Source organism: Chiloscyllium punctatum, chromosome 1 (assembly GCF_047496795.1).
Source record: "Chiloscyllium punctatum isolate Juve2018m chromosome 1, sChiPun1.3, whole genome shotgun sequence".
Taxonomy (NCBI): domain Eukaryota; kingdom Metazoa; phylum Chordata; class Chondrichthyes; order Orectolobiformes; family Hemiscylliidae; genus Chiloscyllium; species Chiloscyllium punctatum.
This window is the reverse complement of record NC_092739.1, coordinates 24,262,756-24,276,547: the sequence shown is the minus strand read 5'-3', so window position 1 is coordinate 24,276,547 and position 13,792 is coordinate 24,262,756. Positions and strand designations below refer to the sequence as shown.

Sequence of the window (13,792 nt, the reverse complement as noted above, 5' to 3'; positions counted from 1 at the left end):
GGTGTCTGTTGGACTGGGGTGGACAAAGTTAAAAATCGTGCAACGCTAGGTTATAGTCCAACAGGTTTATTTGGAAGCACTAGCTTTCGGAGCGCTGATCCTTCAGATAGCTGTAGAGCAAGATCATAAGACACAGAATTTATAGCAAACGATTTGCTATAAATAATCTTTTGTTATAAATTCTGTGTCTCATGATCCTGCTCCACATCTGATGAAGGAATAGCGCTTCGAAAGCTATGTTTCCAAATAAACCTGTTGGACTATAATGTGGCGTTGTGTGATTTTTAGCTGAGAGCTGGGATGGTAAGGTAGAGGCCAATGTCGAATATACAAAATTCTAACGGGACTTGACCTCAGGGCGAGATGTTGAGAAGATGTTTCCACTAGTGGACATGGTCAAAAATCACAGGATATCAGTTTATAGTCCAACAGGTTTATTTGAAAACACAAGATTTTGGAGCCTTACTGCGAGTGAGAGAGGGAGACTTGCACAGAGTAAAAGATGATGCGAACGGATTGAACACACCTAAGATGGCTGTTAAGTCCTTAATCAGTTAGAACGGAGGTGTGGATTTCGATTATTTAATATGCAAATCCCAGAATTTCTCTCAAGTCACTGCCCCAAGATAACTTAAGGTTTTATCAGTATAAAAGAGGAGACATCTCAGGTCAGACAATGAATTTTAGGCGTGAGGTGTATATCTTAACCTGGAGTCAGTCAGGTTTTATTTCTAAAGCAGAAATTTAAAAAAAAGCCACGTCGACTGACTACAAATGGTGTCCTTTTTGAACAAAATAGAATGTATGTGCAAATGCAAGTTCGCCCCATAGATTTATATATATGTATGTGTGAGAGAAAGCCTTAAGCGTACAAGGATCTGTTTCGATGAGGAGGAACGCACTGGACACCTGAATGTGTTGAAGGATGCCCTCATAAGAACGGGATGCAATGCTCAACTCATCAATAACCAGTTCGAAGTACCATCGTTAAAAACCGTAATGACAGATAGAGAGAGAACATGAGATAGCTAAATTTTGATTCTTCTCAGATATCAGGACTAACTGAGAGGGAGTGCAAAAAGAAAGCCAGTGAAGACAATTTCTGGTTACGATGACAAGGAAAATGAAGCCAAGTAAATACTGTTCTACCTAATCGAATACACGCGTTACCGATATAATGAACAAGTTTATTTAGGGTTCTTGAGATTTCTAAACAGCTTTACTGTGTCTATTCAAACGTTTTAATAGCTCTTAGTTCACATTTTTACAAGTCTTTTATCTATCTTAAGTGATGAATATTTTGTAATTCAAAGTGGTTTATTGAACGCGAACTATTAACTGTCAATGATATTTCCTGTAGTCAGTCAATGGTTCTGAAGATTTTGAAGTTGCAAGATAGGGACAAATTTAGAAAAAAAATTTCGATGGTAATGTTACTTCGAGGTCAGAGCCTGTTGCTTAGATATGACTTCGGCACAGCAACATTGGCAGGGAGATGGAGACGTAGTATAACATACGATTGTAAACATTGATATTAGACCCTAATCAACTATCGTGGCAACAGGAAAATTTGGTTTGTGTGTAGGTACATAGAACATGATCTACATTTGTTTAATGATTTAACTACATCCAGTTTCAGAATTACAGTTTTACTAATCTTTTGATATTCTTTAAATGTTTACTTTGTTTGTAACACTCTCATAATATTCAAAGGTATTTCTGTATTATGATTGACCTGAAATGTGCTCCATTTGCTGGAGGGAAGCTACCACAAGGGATTGGAGAAGTGTGTGGCAAAGCTGTCGCCAATTTTCAAGGACAAAGTGATGCCTTTTCTTCGAAGAGATTCCGCTGCTAGCGGGTTTACCTAATATCATGATTTATTATTTAAATAAAAAGTAAGAAAAAGGCATAACTTTTGAAACAGTAAAGAGGTTCCAAAACAAAGTTTGAAAGGGACGTTTTTTACTTCTTACTAGATATCCCTATTTTATTATTCACGAGGTACCTTCATTTCTTAGTAAACATTGGTTCTGCAGTCTGTTTCTGGGATGTGAAAGAAATGTGCAAGTTTTTCTCCCTGTGTTTGCGCGTGTTTCCTCCGGTGATCCGGTTTCCTCCCTCAGTCCAAAGATGTGCAGGTCAGGTGAACTGGCCATGTTAAGTTGCCCATAGTGTTAAGTGCATTAGTCAGAGGGAAATGGATCTGGGTGGGTTACTCTTCGGAGGGTCAGTGTGGACTTGTTGGACTGTGGGGAATCTAATCTAATCTTATATAGGAGTCCGATCATAGCGCCGCCTGCAAGGTGTAAGAGACATCGCAGGGATACGAAATGGGAATTTCCGAGGCGTACAAAAGCGCCTCTTTTGGTGGCTCTTTTTGTGGTAGAACTGCATGTTCCATCCACTATTCAGTACTTAAGTATTAAGTTTCTCAATTTCACTTATCTCTTTATGGCAGTTCTGACTTTAAATATTTTATAACATCGTGGGCCGAAGGGCCTGTTCTGTGCTGTATTGTTCTATGTTCTATGTTCTATCAGTATTATGTTACCGAAATCACTCTCTAACATTATCTTTAGTCTTCTTTTGGTACATTCATTTGAATAATCCTTTTGCACTTCCCTCATTTGGTAGTTCGTCCTTCCCCCTTAAAGGTTTTCTTTTAAACATTTATTCCTATTCAATTTATCTAATATTCCACCTGGATGACTAATTTCCATTTACGTTTTGTGGATTTTTTTGTATATTCAAGGGGGTCACATGGAGCAATGATAGTATTCGAGTTCAAGTCCCACGTCTGAAAAGCTTGATCAAAAAAAATTATCATTAATCTATGATTTACTTTTAAATTCTCCTACTCATCTTCTGAACTTGATTTTGGCAACATTTCCCGAGGATCTTTTAAACAAACACTACTTTGTGAATGAATGCTGGAAGACATCTTTTCTTTAAAGAAAATTGTTTCATCACCTGTCTTACCGAAATATTGCACAAGAACAGAAACGCGGCGATGTTCTTCAATATCACTCTGGTTTTGTGCAGATTTCCCGTCTGCCTGAAGCTGGCTGGAGGAAAGGAGCCGGCAGCTCGGGGTGATGGTAACTGCTCGCTGCACACCGAGCTGCTTCGGTCTTCTGGAGATTGTGGAGGAGCAGCCGCGCAACACAGCTGTCGCTCTACTCCCTCCAACGTTTTGTTGACAATGCCACATCGTGGGGGTGATGTCCCAGGACGGTCACTGGTCCCCTTGAGTCTTCCTGCTTCCTCTTCACCGTCATCCTGCTTGCGATGGAGCGATTCAACGATGAACATGTTCTGCACAGATTTCTCAACGATAGCCAAAGTGGAAAGCGGTAAACTGAGCCATGTGGAATGCGGACGGCTTTGTGCAGAAACCGCCGCCAGCACAGAGCACCAGGATAGCAGCCAGGAGGCACACGCCGTACTGGCCAGAAGCTGGCCATCCAGCTTTCGCGTGGGATTTTTGGAATAATCCATTGACCTTTTGTCTATCCTATAAATGACCAGGCCGGTTGTAGATGCTGCAGACATTAAGCCAAGCACTATCATACTGTACAAATAAAACATAGTCACAGCAGATAGTCGGTGATCTTTTGAATGGCCCGCCTGCAGGCTGTACACAACAAGAATTCCTATTGTAGTTGCGAAGACGGCAGCTCCCAGAACTGGTCCTGGCAAAATATTGGGGCGTGTCTTAAACACCAGTTTTTGAGGGCTGCGGTGTTCCAGCTTTCTACCGACATTCTTCCACATGATGTAGAGCATAGCAGAGGCCAAAACGTGATACTCAATGCTGAAAGGGTACATGTAATAGGAGGCTTTGTAGAAAGCAGCGCATACATGTATAGTACAGCTGCAGTTTGGTCCAGCCTTTTCTGCAACGAAAGAGATTAAAACATTGCACACATTGTTATCCAACAAGATCTTAGTTGGTTTTCATTCCCGTTGCGTGTTCCTAGTTTTCAAAGTTTGTGAGAAGATTTGTAGCTCGGGTGCTCGTTGTTGTGGTTCTGTTGGCCGAGCTGGGAATTTGTGTTGCAGACGTTTCGTCCCCTGTCTCGGTGACATCCTCGGTGCTTGGGAGCCTCCTGTGAAGCGCTTCTGTGATGTTTCCTCCGGCATTTATAGTGGTTTGTCTCTGCCGCTTCCGGTTGTCAGTTCCAGCTGTCCCGCTGCAGTGGCCGGTATATTGGGTCCAGGTCTGTGTTTGTTGATAGAATCTATGGATGAGTGCCATGCCTCTACGAATTCCCTGGCTGTTCTCTGTTTGGCTTGTCCTATAATAGTAGTGTTGTCCCAGTCAAACTCATGTTGCTTGTCATCTGCATGTGTGGGTACTAAGGATAGCTGGTCGTGCAGGTGGCTAGTTGGTGTTCATGGATACGGATGGTTAGCTGTCTTCCTGTTTGTCCTTGTAGTGTTTTGTGCAGTCCTTGCATGGGATTTTGTACACTACGTTGGTTTTGCTCATGCTGGGTATCGGGTCCTGGTGAGTTGTCTGAGAGTGGCTGTTGGTTTGTGTGCTGTTATGAAGTCCTAGTGATTGTAGTAGTCTGGCTGTAAGTTCAGAAATGTTCTTGAAGTATGGTAACGTGGCTAGTCCTTTGGGTTGTGGCATGTCCTCATTCCATTGTCATTCCCTTAGGCAATTGTTGATGAAATTACGGGGGTATCCGTTTTTGGTGAATACATTGTAGAGGTGTTCTTCTTCCTCTTTTTGCAGTTCTGGTGTGCTGCAGTGTGTTGTGGCCCTTTTGAACAGTGTCTTGATGCAACTTCTTTTGTGTGTGTTGGATTGCTACGACCAAGAGGACTCATAACAGCACACAAACCAACAGCCACTCTCAGACAACAACTCACCAGGACAAAGGACCCGATACCCAGCATGAGCAAAACCAACGTAGTGTACAAAATCCCATGCAAGGACTGCGCAAAACACTACATAGGACAAACAGGAAGACAGCTAATCATCGGTATCCATGAACACCAACTAGCCACCAAACAGCATGAACACCAACTAGCCACCAAACAGCATGACCAGTTATTCTTAGTAGCTACACATGCAGATGACAAGCAACATGAGTTCGACTGGGACAACACTACTATTATAGGACAAGCCAAACAGAGAACAGCCAGGGAATTCCTAGAGGCATGGTACTCATCCATAGATTCTATCAACAAACACATCGACCTGGACCCAATATACTGGCCACTGCAGCGGACAGCTGGAACTGACAACTGGAAGTGGCAGAGACAAACCACTATAAATGCCAGAGGAAACATCACAGAAACGCTTCACAGAAGGCTCCCAAGCACTGAGGATGTCACCGAGACAGGGGACGAAATGTCTGCAACACAAATTCCCAGCTCGGTGAACAGAACCACAACAGGTTCCTAGTTTGTTGTTAGCATACACCTGACTTGAAACTTCAAGACTATCTAAACTGGGCCTTCCCCCAAGTAGATCTGAAAATTGTACGCTATGTTGCTGTAAGAGGTTATTGAACTAGTAACATCACTACACTGCATTCCAAAACAATTTTGTGAAGAAACCCATATTAAAGTATTATGGAATCTAATTTAAATAACTTCAATCATTACAGTATCCCTCTGCAAGGAATCTATTTAGTTAACACTTCTTGCAATGGTATTATCCTGTGGATAATTATAATTGGATTTCGAATTGGAACTGTTCATGACTAAGTGAACGTGGAGGGCCGCGCAATGTATTTGCTGCTTTATGGTAGAGGCTGTTTGAAACAGTGAACCACTCAATCACTGTGCCATTATCATCACTTTGACATGAATACAGAAATATTTCAGTTTGCCTTCTAATATCCTGCTGTTTGCATGATACAGGGTAATACATGTAGTTGTGGACAATTTCATTGACAACAGATCCAGAACTGAAGCAAAGAATTCCTCAGTGATGGGCAGCAATGGGAATATAATCCAAAGTCATTTTATTACTTTCAAATTATGCTACACTGATTATATTATGTCTTAAATTATTAAAGATGTGCAGGTCAGGTGAATTGGCCATGCTAAATTGCCCGTAGTGTTAGGTAAGGGGTAGATGTAGGGGTATGGGTGGGTTGCGCTTCGGCGGGGCGGTGTGGACTTGTTGGGTCGAAGGGCCTGTTTCCACACTGTAAGTAATCTAATCTAATCTAATCTAATCTAATCTAATCTAATCTAATCTAATCTAATATCCCATTTGAATCATTTTCTGAATGAAATCTATCCAATTGTATTGAGGCAGCTTTATATTTCCTGTGGGAAATGTATTGCCTCCTGAAACTGATAAGAGTGTGGATGGCTGGATGGGTATTAAACAAAATATTGCTAAGACAATAAAAAGATTAAAATAAAAATTTCAGTTACTATTCGCTACTGCCTGAATGGTGTCAAAACAGCTTCAGTGTTCCCTTTCTGACCCTGCAAGCTAAATTACAATGTAGACTATTAACAACATCAAAGTGTGATGAGCTCTAAATGGCTGCAGCCAAGTTATTTCATAACATAATGTAAATTATTGCAAATTCAACAATTTCATGGTCAAAAATAACTTTACTGGGGAGCTTAGAAGGTAGTACGTTTGGTTTTGTCAGAGTTAATTTTGGAGCAATGCAAATCATCCAGCAATGTGGGAGAATTTGGTTGCAAAATGTTGGATTTTATTTTCTGCATTGGTAATGGTGAGCACCCATTACTAATGAGCTATTATTTTTCTAGCTATATTAATTGCCAGTTTATGCACACAGTTCATCATCTGGGCCTGTAACCATTGGAAGCAAGGTAGTCCCATACTTATTACACCATAATCTTTGTAATTATAAGATGTGGAGGTACTGGTGTTGGACAAAGTTAAAAATCACTCAACACCAGGTTATAGTCCAACACGTATATTTGGAAGTACTAGTGTTCAGATCACTCCTTCATTACCAAATAGAAGAGATATTAAACACAATACATTATAATAGCTTTCTTTAGTGAAAGTCTGTTATATTTTCCTTCTATCTCAGCAGCACCAAATAATCCCTCCACACTATATCACTTAGTGATCAACCAGAATGTACTAGTATAACTATTGACAATGAAACTGACATGAGTCATCAAAATAGACTATTTTGATCACAACTAAAACAATTTGTGGTTTGACTCATTTTTCTTTCATGGATCGTTTGAGACACTTTAGCTAATATAATTTATTTTAAAAAAAGAGGATCCTGCAGTTAAAGTTTGGGGTTAGAAGGTTGTAGGGTTAATTTAGGTTGACATTTCAATGTATAACTAAGGGATTACTGCATTGTCAGAGAGTCATTATTCAGATGAAATATCAGGCAGAGCCATTTAAAAGTCCTGAAATAGATAAATAAACTTTAAAATGGTATCCAAAGATGCTGATATTGAAAGACATGTCCAATGTTTATTTTCCAAAAAAGCAAAATTTTAAAGGCACCTCAAAAGGAGCAGATTAGAACATATAGAACAATTTAGGAAAAAAGTTTCAGTGTGGATTTAGGTCACTGAAGGTAATGTATTAGTGGGGGACAAAGAGAGCAACTACTGATACTCTTGGTGCTTTTAGAAAAAGATTTGCAATATCTTTGGTGGTGAAGTGCCTTATCTCCCCTTCCAACTGCACTTTGATTTAGCCCTCTCCCTCTATTCTTACGTCTTCCAAATTTAATAGTCTGCCATTAATGGGCTTTCCACAGAAATTAATTAATTAGAAAACAGAGGTGATTTACTGGTGGTGGTTAATAAATGAAAAAATACCATGGGTGATTTGATGATGGGAACAAGAAGATCAGTCCTATGGAAGAGCTCTTCTGAATACATGAAAAATTCAAATAGTGTAGCCATTGATACTCTCAACAATTTGAGAGAGAGAAAACGATGAGTTCCACAGGGAGTGGAGTGCCATACCTTCTATCCAATTCCATTTTGAGTTAGCTTTCCCTCTCTCTCTACCACTCCCTCACCTTTGGTGTTACTGCATTGCCTTTAATGGGCTCTGCATGTAAAGTTAACAGTTAAAAACGGGAGTGATTTATTGGTATGGTTAATAGATGAAAAAGTCACAGGTTATTTGGTGGTGGGAAAATCTGCTCAATTATTTGTGATAGCAATTCCAGGTATAAGAGGAAAACAAAGGGAGTGTGAGTGTGAGCCAGGAGGGGAGGTTCAAATCCCACCTGTTTCAGAGGTTTGCCGTAACATCTCTGAACAAGCTGGTCAGAAATATCTAAAGCAAAGTGAGCAGCAGGGTATAAAAAGAAAAGGAGCAGGGGTACATATGAGATTGGAGTCAGAGTAGGAAGATAAGAAAGGAATGAAATCATGAAAGATATGAACACAAGGATGGGAATTTTTAAGTTTGAGTTGTTGGGGAATGTTGAAAGCCATAGTAAGTTAATAGTCATAGAACTGTTATAATGCAGAAGGAAGCCATTCAGTCCATTGTGTCTGCACCAGTTCTCCAAATCAGTAATTCATTTAATGTCATTCCTTTGCCTTCCTGTAAGTTTACACATTCTCCTTTTTTAGATAATGGACTAATCTCCCTTTTTAATTGCATCTGCCTCCACTACATCACAATGCATTCCAGAACTTCATCACTCATTGCGTCGAAACGTTATTTTTTCTCCTGATTCTTTTGCTTCTTTTGTCCATTATTTTAAATCTTATTCTTGAGTCTTTCACACATGGGAATGATTTCTCTCAATCTACTCTGTCCAGTCCCATCATGATTTTGAATATCTGTACCAAATATCCTCTCAGCCATCTGTTCTTCAACGAAGCAGGCCCAATGTGTCCAATCCATTTTCGTAACTCAAGTTCCTTATCCCTGGAGCCATTCTTGTGAAACTTTTCTGTGACCCTTGAATGTCTCCACAACTTTCCTGACATGTGGTACCCAGAATGGGACTTAATATGACAGCTGAGGCCAAATTACTTCACGCTCAGGATTATCTCTTTGCTCATGTGTCTATGCTCCAATCATAAATCCAAGATACTCTACATTTTATTAAAATTGCCTGTAATGCCTCCTTCAATGGTTTATGGCAATATACTCCAAATCTCTCTGTTCCAGAAGCACCTTTAGAATTGTGCCCTTTATTTTATTTTGTTTTTCCATGTTCTTCTACCAAAATGAATCACTTCACATTTCTTCACATTGAAATTCATCTTCCACCTGTCCACCCACTCCACCAACTTGTCTAGGTCTTTTTGGAGATGTGATCTGCAAATTTTGAAATGGTACAATGTACATCAAAGCCTAGATCAGTAATATATAGAGAAAAGCAAAGGTCCCAATACTGATTCCTGGGAGACTCCACTAGAAATTGTCCTCTGCAAAGCATTCATTAATTATTACATTTCATTTCCAGTCACTCAACCAATTTCATACTTATGTTTCTATTTTCCATTTTATTCTATGAGTTATAACTTTGCTTACAAGTCTGATAAACATTGCACAGTATCATGTGCTATTTGGAAGGCAGAGTTGATGGGAGAATGGAATTTGATATTGGATGGGAAATGGCAGCAGATCTTTCAATTAGTTCAAATTTTTGTGCACTGGAGGATGGGAGGTTCAACCAAGTCTTGAAGTTACAAAAGCATGCAAGGGGGAGTGGTGGCAGATGGGTTAAGGTTGGGCAGAGACAAACAATGCTACAGAGGTTAAAGTATATCTTTTTAGGAGAGAATATAGGTTAGACCCTACTGATAACAGATTATGTGTTCACTAGATATAAGTCTTTGTTGGCTAGTTATTGCTATGTTTGGCTTCACATCAAACTAAATAACATACTGGCAGTGAAAGCTTTGAGATATTATTTCACATGTTAGTTTATAACTGCCAATATCAGCTTTTTCATAGCATGTTAATTACAATTATGTCTGAACAATTTAAACAAGCCACAATCCAGATATTTTGGAAAACTTTGATAGAGCAGCCTAGAGTTATTATTTAACCAACTGTATCCACTATCAATGTTTACTGCATTCTGTAATGAGAGTTGCTACTTCAGGTACACATTGTAACTCTTGGGTTAGCTTTTTTGCTGTTACTACCTCAAGAGTAATCTGGCAGTATGAAACACGTATGCTTTAGAAAATACATCTGATGTTCATTTCATTGTGAATCTAGCCCAGAGTGTTCTCAAAACTTTAACTCCATCAGCACTTAGCATTGAGTGCATTATGACTGATGCTTTTGTATTTGCAATTCACCAACAGAGCAGCACACAGCTGCCAACATGTTATTTCAACTTTGACACTCTCAAGTTGACTTTTTCTTACAAGAAAGAACAAACAATTTGTTTACTTGATTAATGGGATCAGTTTCTATTTCACTAATTTTCAAATCATTCTGGATCTTGTCAAATGCAAAGATTAGGGTAGAAATCCGCTGGTGATGGTAATCAGGCTATACTTACTGATCCTCCACTGATTTTGTATTCAAGCCTAACTGATGTAATTTGCCATTAATTTAGAATGCTACACAATATCTTGTGGATTACAAAAGAAAATAATACCATCAACATTTTAGGATATGTAGAATTTGGACACATAAATGAATAAATCATCTGCAGATTTTTAAAGTGGCCTTTAGTGCATATATATTGAAATAATGAGTTTAGATCATTTATTACACCTCAGATTCTGTGACCATTAAATTGAAAAATTCTCAATAACTGACACTCTAGTTTTCTGCTTCTCCTGTTCATGATATTTCACTTATTAAAATTTCTTACCCATAGTTAAGTTGGCAAAGCCATGTCCTGCAAGTCTCTTTTTGTGGTCATTTAACTGATGCTTTGACTCTGCAATTATACTGTTCACCCATAACAGCAGGTTCGTAAAAACAGAATGAATCATTCCAAATCTAAAAATAAAGGTAATGCACACAAGTGGAGTAAATAAATGCAAAAGTAAAAACACATCATGAAATTTACCAAAGAAAAGTCTCCTACAGAATTAACAAAGAAATTTCCTCTAAAAAATTAGATTCACCAAATATTTTCAAGAGAATATTATTGCCCTTCAAAACATAGCTTTATACTTACAAGAATTTATCTTTATAGTCGCCTTTACTTTTACAAACTTGATTGAGCTTTTTGAAGAAGTAACAGAGAGGATTGATGAGGGCAGCGTGGTAGATGTGATCTATATGGACTTCAGTAAGGCGTTTGACAAGGTTCCCCATGGGAGACTGATTAGCAAGGTTAGATCTCATGGAATACAGGGAGAACTAGCCATTTGGATATAGAACTGGCTCATAGGTAGAAGACAGAGGGTGGTGGTGGAGGGTTGTTTTTCAGACTGAAGGCCTGTGACTAGTGGAATGCCACAAGGATCGGTACTGGGTCCTCTACTTTTTGTCATTTACATAAATGATTTGGATGCAAGCAGAAGAGGTACAGTTACTAAGTTTGCAGATGACACCAAAATTGGAGGTGTAGTGGACAGCGAAGAGGGTTACCTCAGATTACAACAGGATCTTGACCAGATGGGCCAATGGGCTGAGCAGTGGTAGCTGGAGTTTAATTCAGTTAAATGCGAGGTGCTGCATTTTGGGAAAGCAAATCTTAGCAGGACTATACACTTAATGGTAAGGTCATTGGGAGTGTTGCTGAACAAAGAGACCTTGGAGTGCAGGTTCATAGCTCCTTGAAATTGGAGTAGCAGGTAGATAGGATAGTGAAGAAAGCGTTTGGTATACTTTCTTTTATTGGTCAGAGCATTGAGTACAGGAGTTGGGAGATCATGTTGCAGCTGTACAGGACATTGGAATATTACAAGCAATTCTGATCTCATTCCTATCTTGAAAAGGTTCAGAAAAGATTTACAAGGATGTTGCCAGGGTTGGAGGATTTGTGCTATAGAGAGAGGCTGAACAGGTTGGGGCTGTTTTCCCTGGAGTGTCGGAGGCAGAAGGGTGACCTTATAGAGGTTTACAAAATTATGAGGGGCATGGATAGGGTAAATAGACAAAATCTTTTCCCTGGGGTCGGGGAGTCCAGAACTAGAGGCATAGGTTTAGGGTGAGTGGGGAAAGATATAAGAGATGCCTAAGGGGCAACATTTTCATACAGAGGGTGGTATGTGTGTGGAATGAGCTGCCAGAGGAAGTGGTGGAGGCTGGTACAATTGCAACATTTAAGAGGCATTTGGGTGTGTATATGAATAGGAAGGGTTTGGAGGAATATGGGCCAGGTGCTGGCAGGTGGAACTAGATTAGATTGGGATATCTGGTCGGCATGGACGGGTTGGACCAAAGGGTCTGTTTCCATGCTGTATATCTCTATGACTCTATGACTCAATAGTCTTTACTTTTATAATGATACTTAATGCAGTTTATTGTTACAAGTAAGAAACAGTATTAAAATAAAGCAGATGTAACAGTTAACAAGAAAGAAAGAAATCCCATCCTACCAAAGTCTCTGTTTACTATTTTAACGACACATTTCAGAAGATACAGCAATTACGTTCTTATAAATCAGGAGATGAATTTCACCATAGAACAAGTTGCTATGCAAGGTTCCCTTCTCTGTCATTTATGTGTCTAGCATTTCCTAAAATACCTCTGTACTAATCACTTCAACCATTCCATGTGGGAGTGAGCTCCTCACCTTCATACTCTTTGGTAAAAGGGTTGCTTCTGAATCCCCTACAGATTGTTGTGGTTGATCTTATATTGACAGCCTCCAGTTGTGCTCTTTCACACAAGAGAAAACATTCCCTCTCTATCGATACCATCAAAACATTTCATAATTTTAAATTCCCGGGCACATCTGAAAGTATGCTTTCTGAGAAGAAAACAGACCCAGCCTGTCAATATTTCCTAGTATGTATGCCCACATATTTCTATAATCATCTGTGTACATCTTTTCTGTACCCTCTGCACACCTCCATATACATCAATAACATTGTGAACAGAATTGTCTACAGCACTGTGGTATAATCAAGGTTTCATACAGATTTAGCACAACGTCCTGCTTTTCAATTCTACCTCTCTAGAAATAAAACCTCATTTTTTAAAAAATGGTCTGCATAACCTGTAGAATAATATATTTTTGACTGATATATTTTCATGCCAAAGGCCCTTTATCCTTTGAACCTATTTAGACTTGTATCTTTCAAGTAACAATAGCAGTCTATATCTTTATTCTTCCTTCAAAAATGTTCAGTCTCACATTTATCTGTGTTGAACTTAAAGTTACCAATCCTTTGCCCATTCAGCAAATTTATTAATGTCCTCCTGTAATTTGCTGCAGTCCTCCATAATATTGACAAATTCCTTTAGGTTGGTGTGATCCACAAGTATAGAAATTTTAACTGTAACATCCAAGTCACTAATGCAAATTGTGATCAATGATTGCAGCAGTGATCCAATTGGAAGACCATTCGCCAACTTCTGCCACTGTGAATAATGACCCTTTACTTGACTATTTGCTTTCTGTGTGAAGATGTGGAACAATCCATTCTGCTATTTATCCCCTAACTCCACATAATCTGGTTTTACTAATTCATTACATAATTGAATACTGATATACAATTCCCTGGACATGTTCTGCACCATTTTTTAAATATAGGAATTAGATGAACTTTCCACCCGACCTCTCACATTTTACTAGTGATTCATTAGACATTTATTATGTAACTGCCATCTTTTTCCTAGATTTGTTTTTTTTAAATACATGGATTCAGTCCTGCTGGAAAATGGATTTTATTGTGTATGATTGCTTAACTT

General features: G+C 39.0%; 1 protein-coding gene across 1 annotated transcript in view; it reads right to left on the bottom strand.

The window, feature by feature from the left end:
- The window catches only part of otop1 (otopetrin 1), a 29,066-nt gene that overhangs the window by 3,470 nt on the left and 11,804 nt on the right, over positions 1 to 13,792 (bottom strand). Inside the window, exons 5-6 of the mRNA XM_072580615.1 lie at positions 10,794 to 10,924; positions 2,983 to 3,899 (exon numbers count right to left, since the gene is read on the bottom strand). Of these exons, the coding sequence (XP_072436716.1) occupies positions 2,983 to 3,899; positions 10,794 to 10,924 (1,048 nt within the window). The remainder of the gene's footprint in view (positions 1 to 2,982; positions 3,900 to 10,793; positions 10,925 to 13,792) is intronic.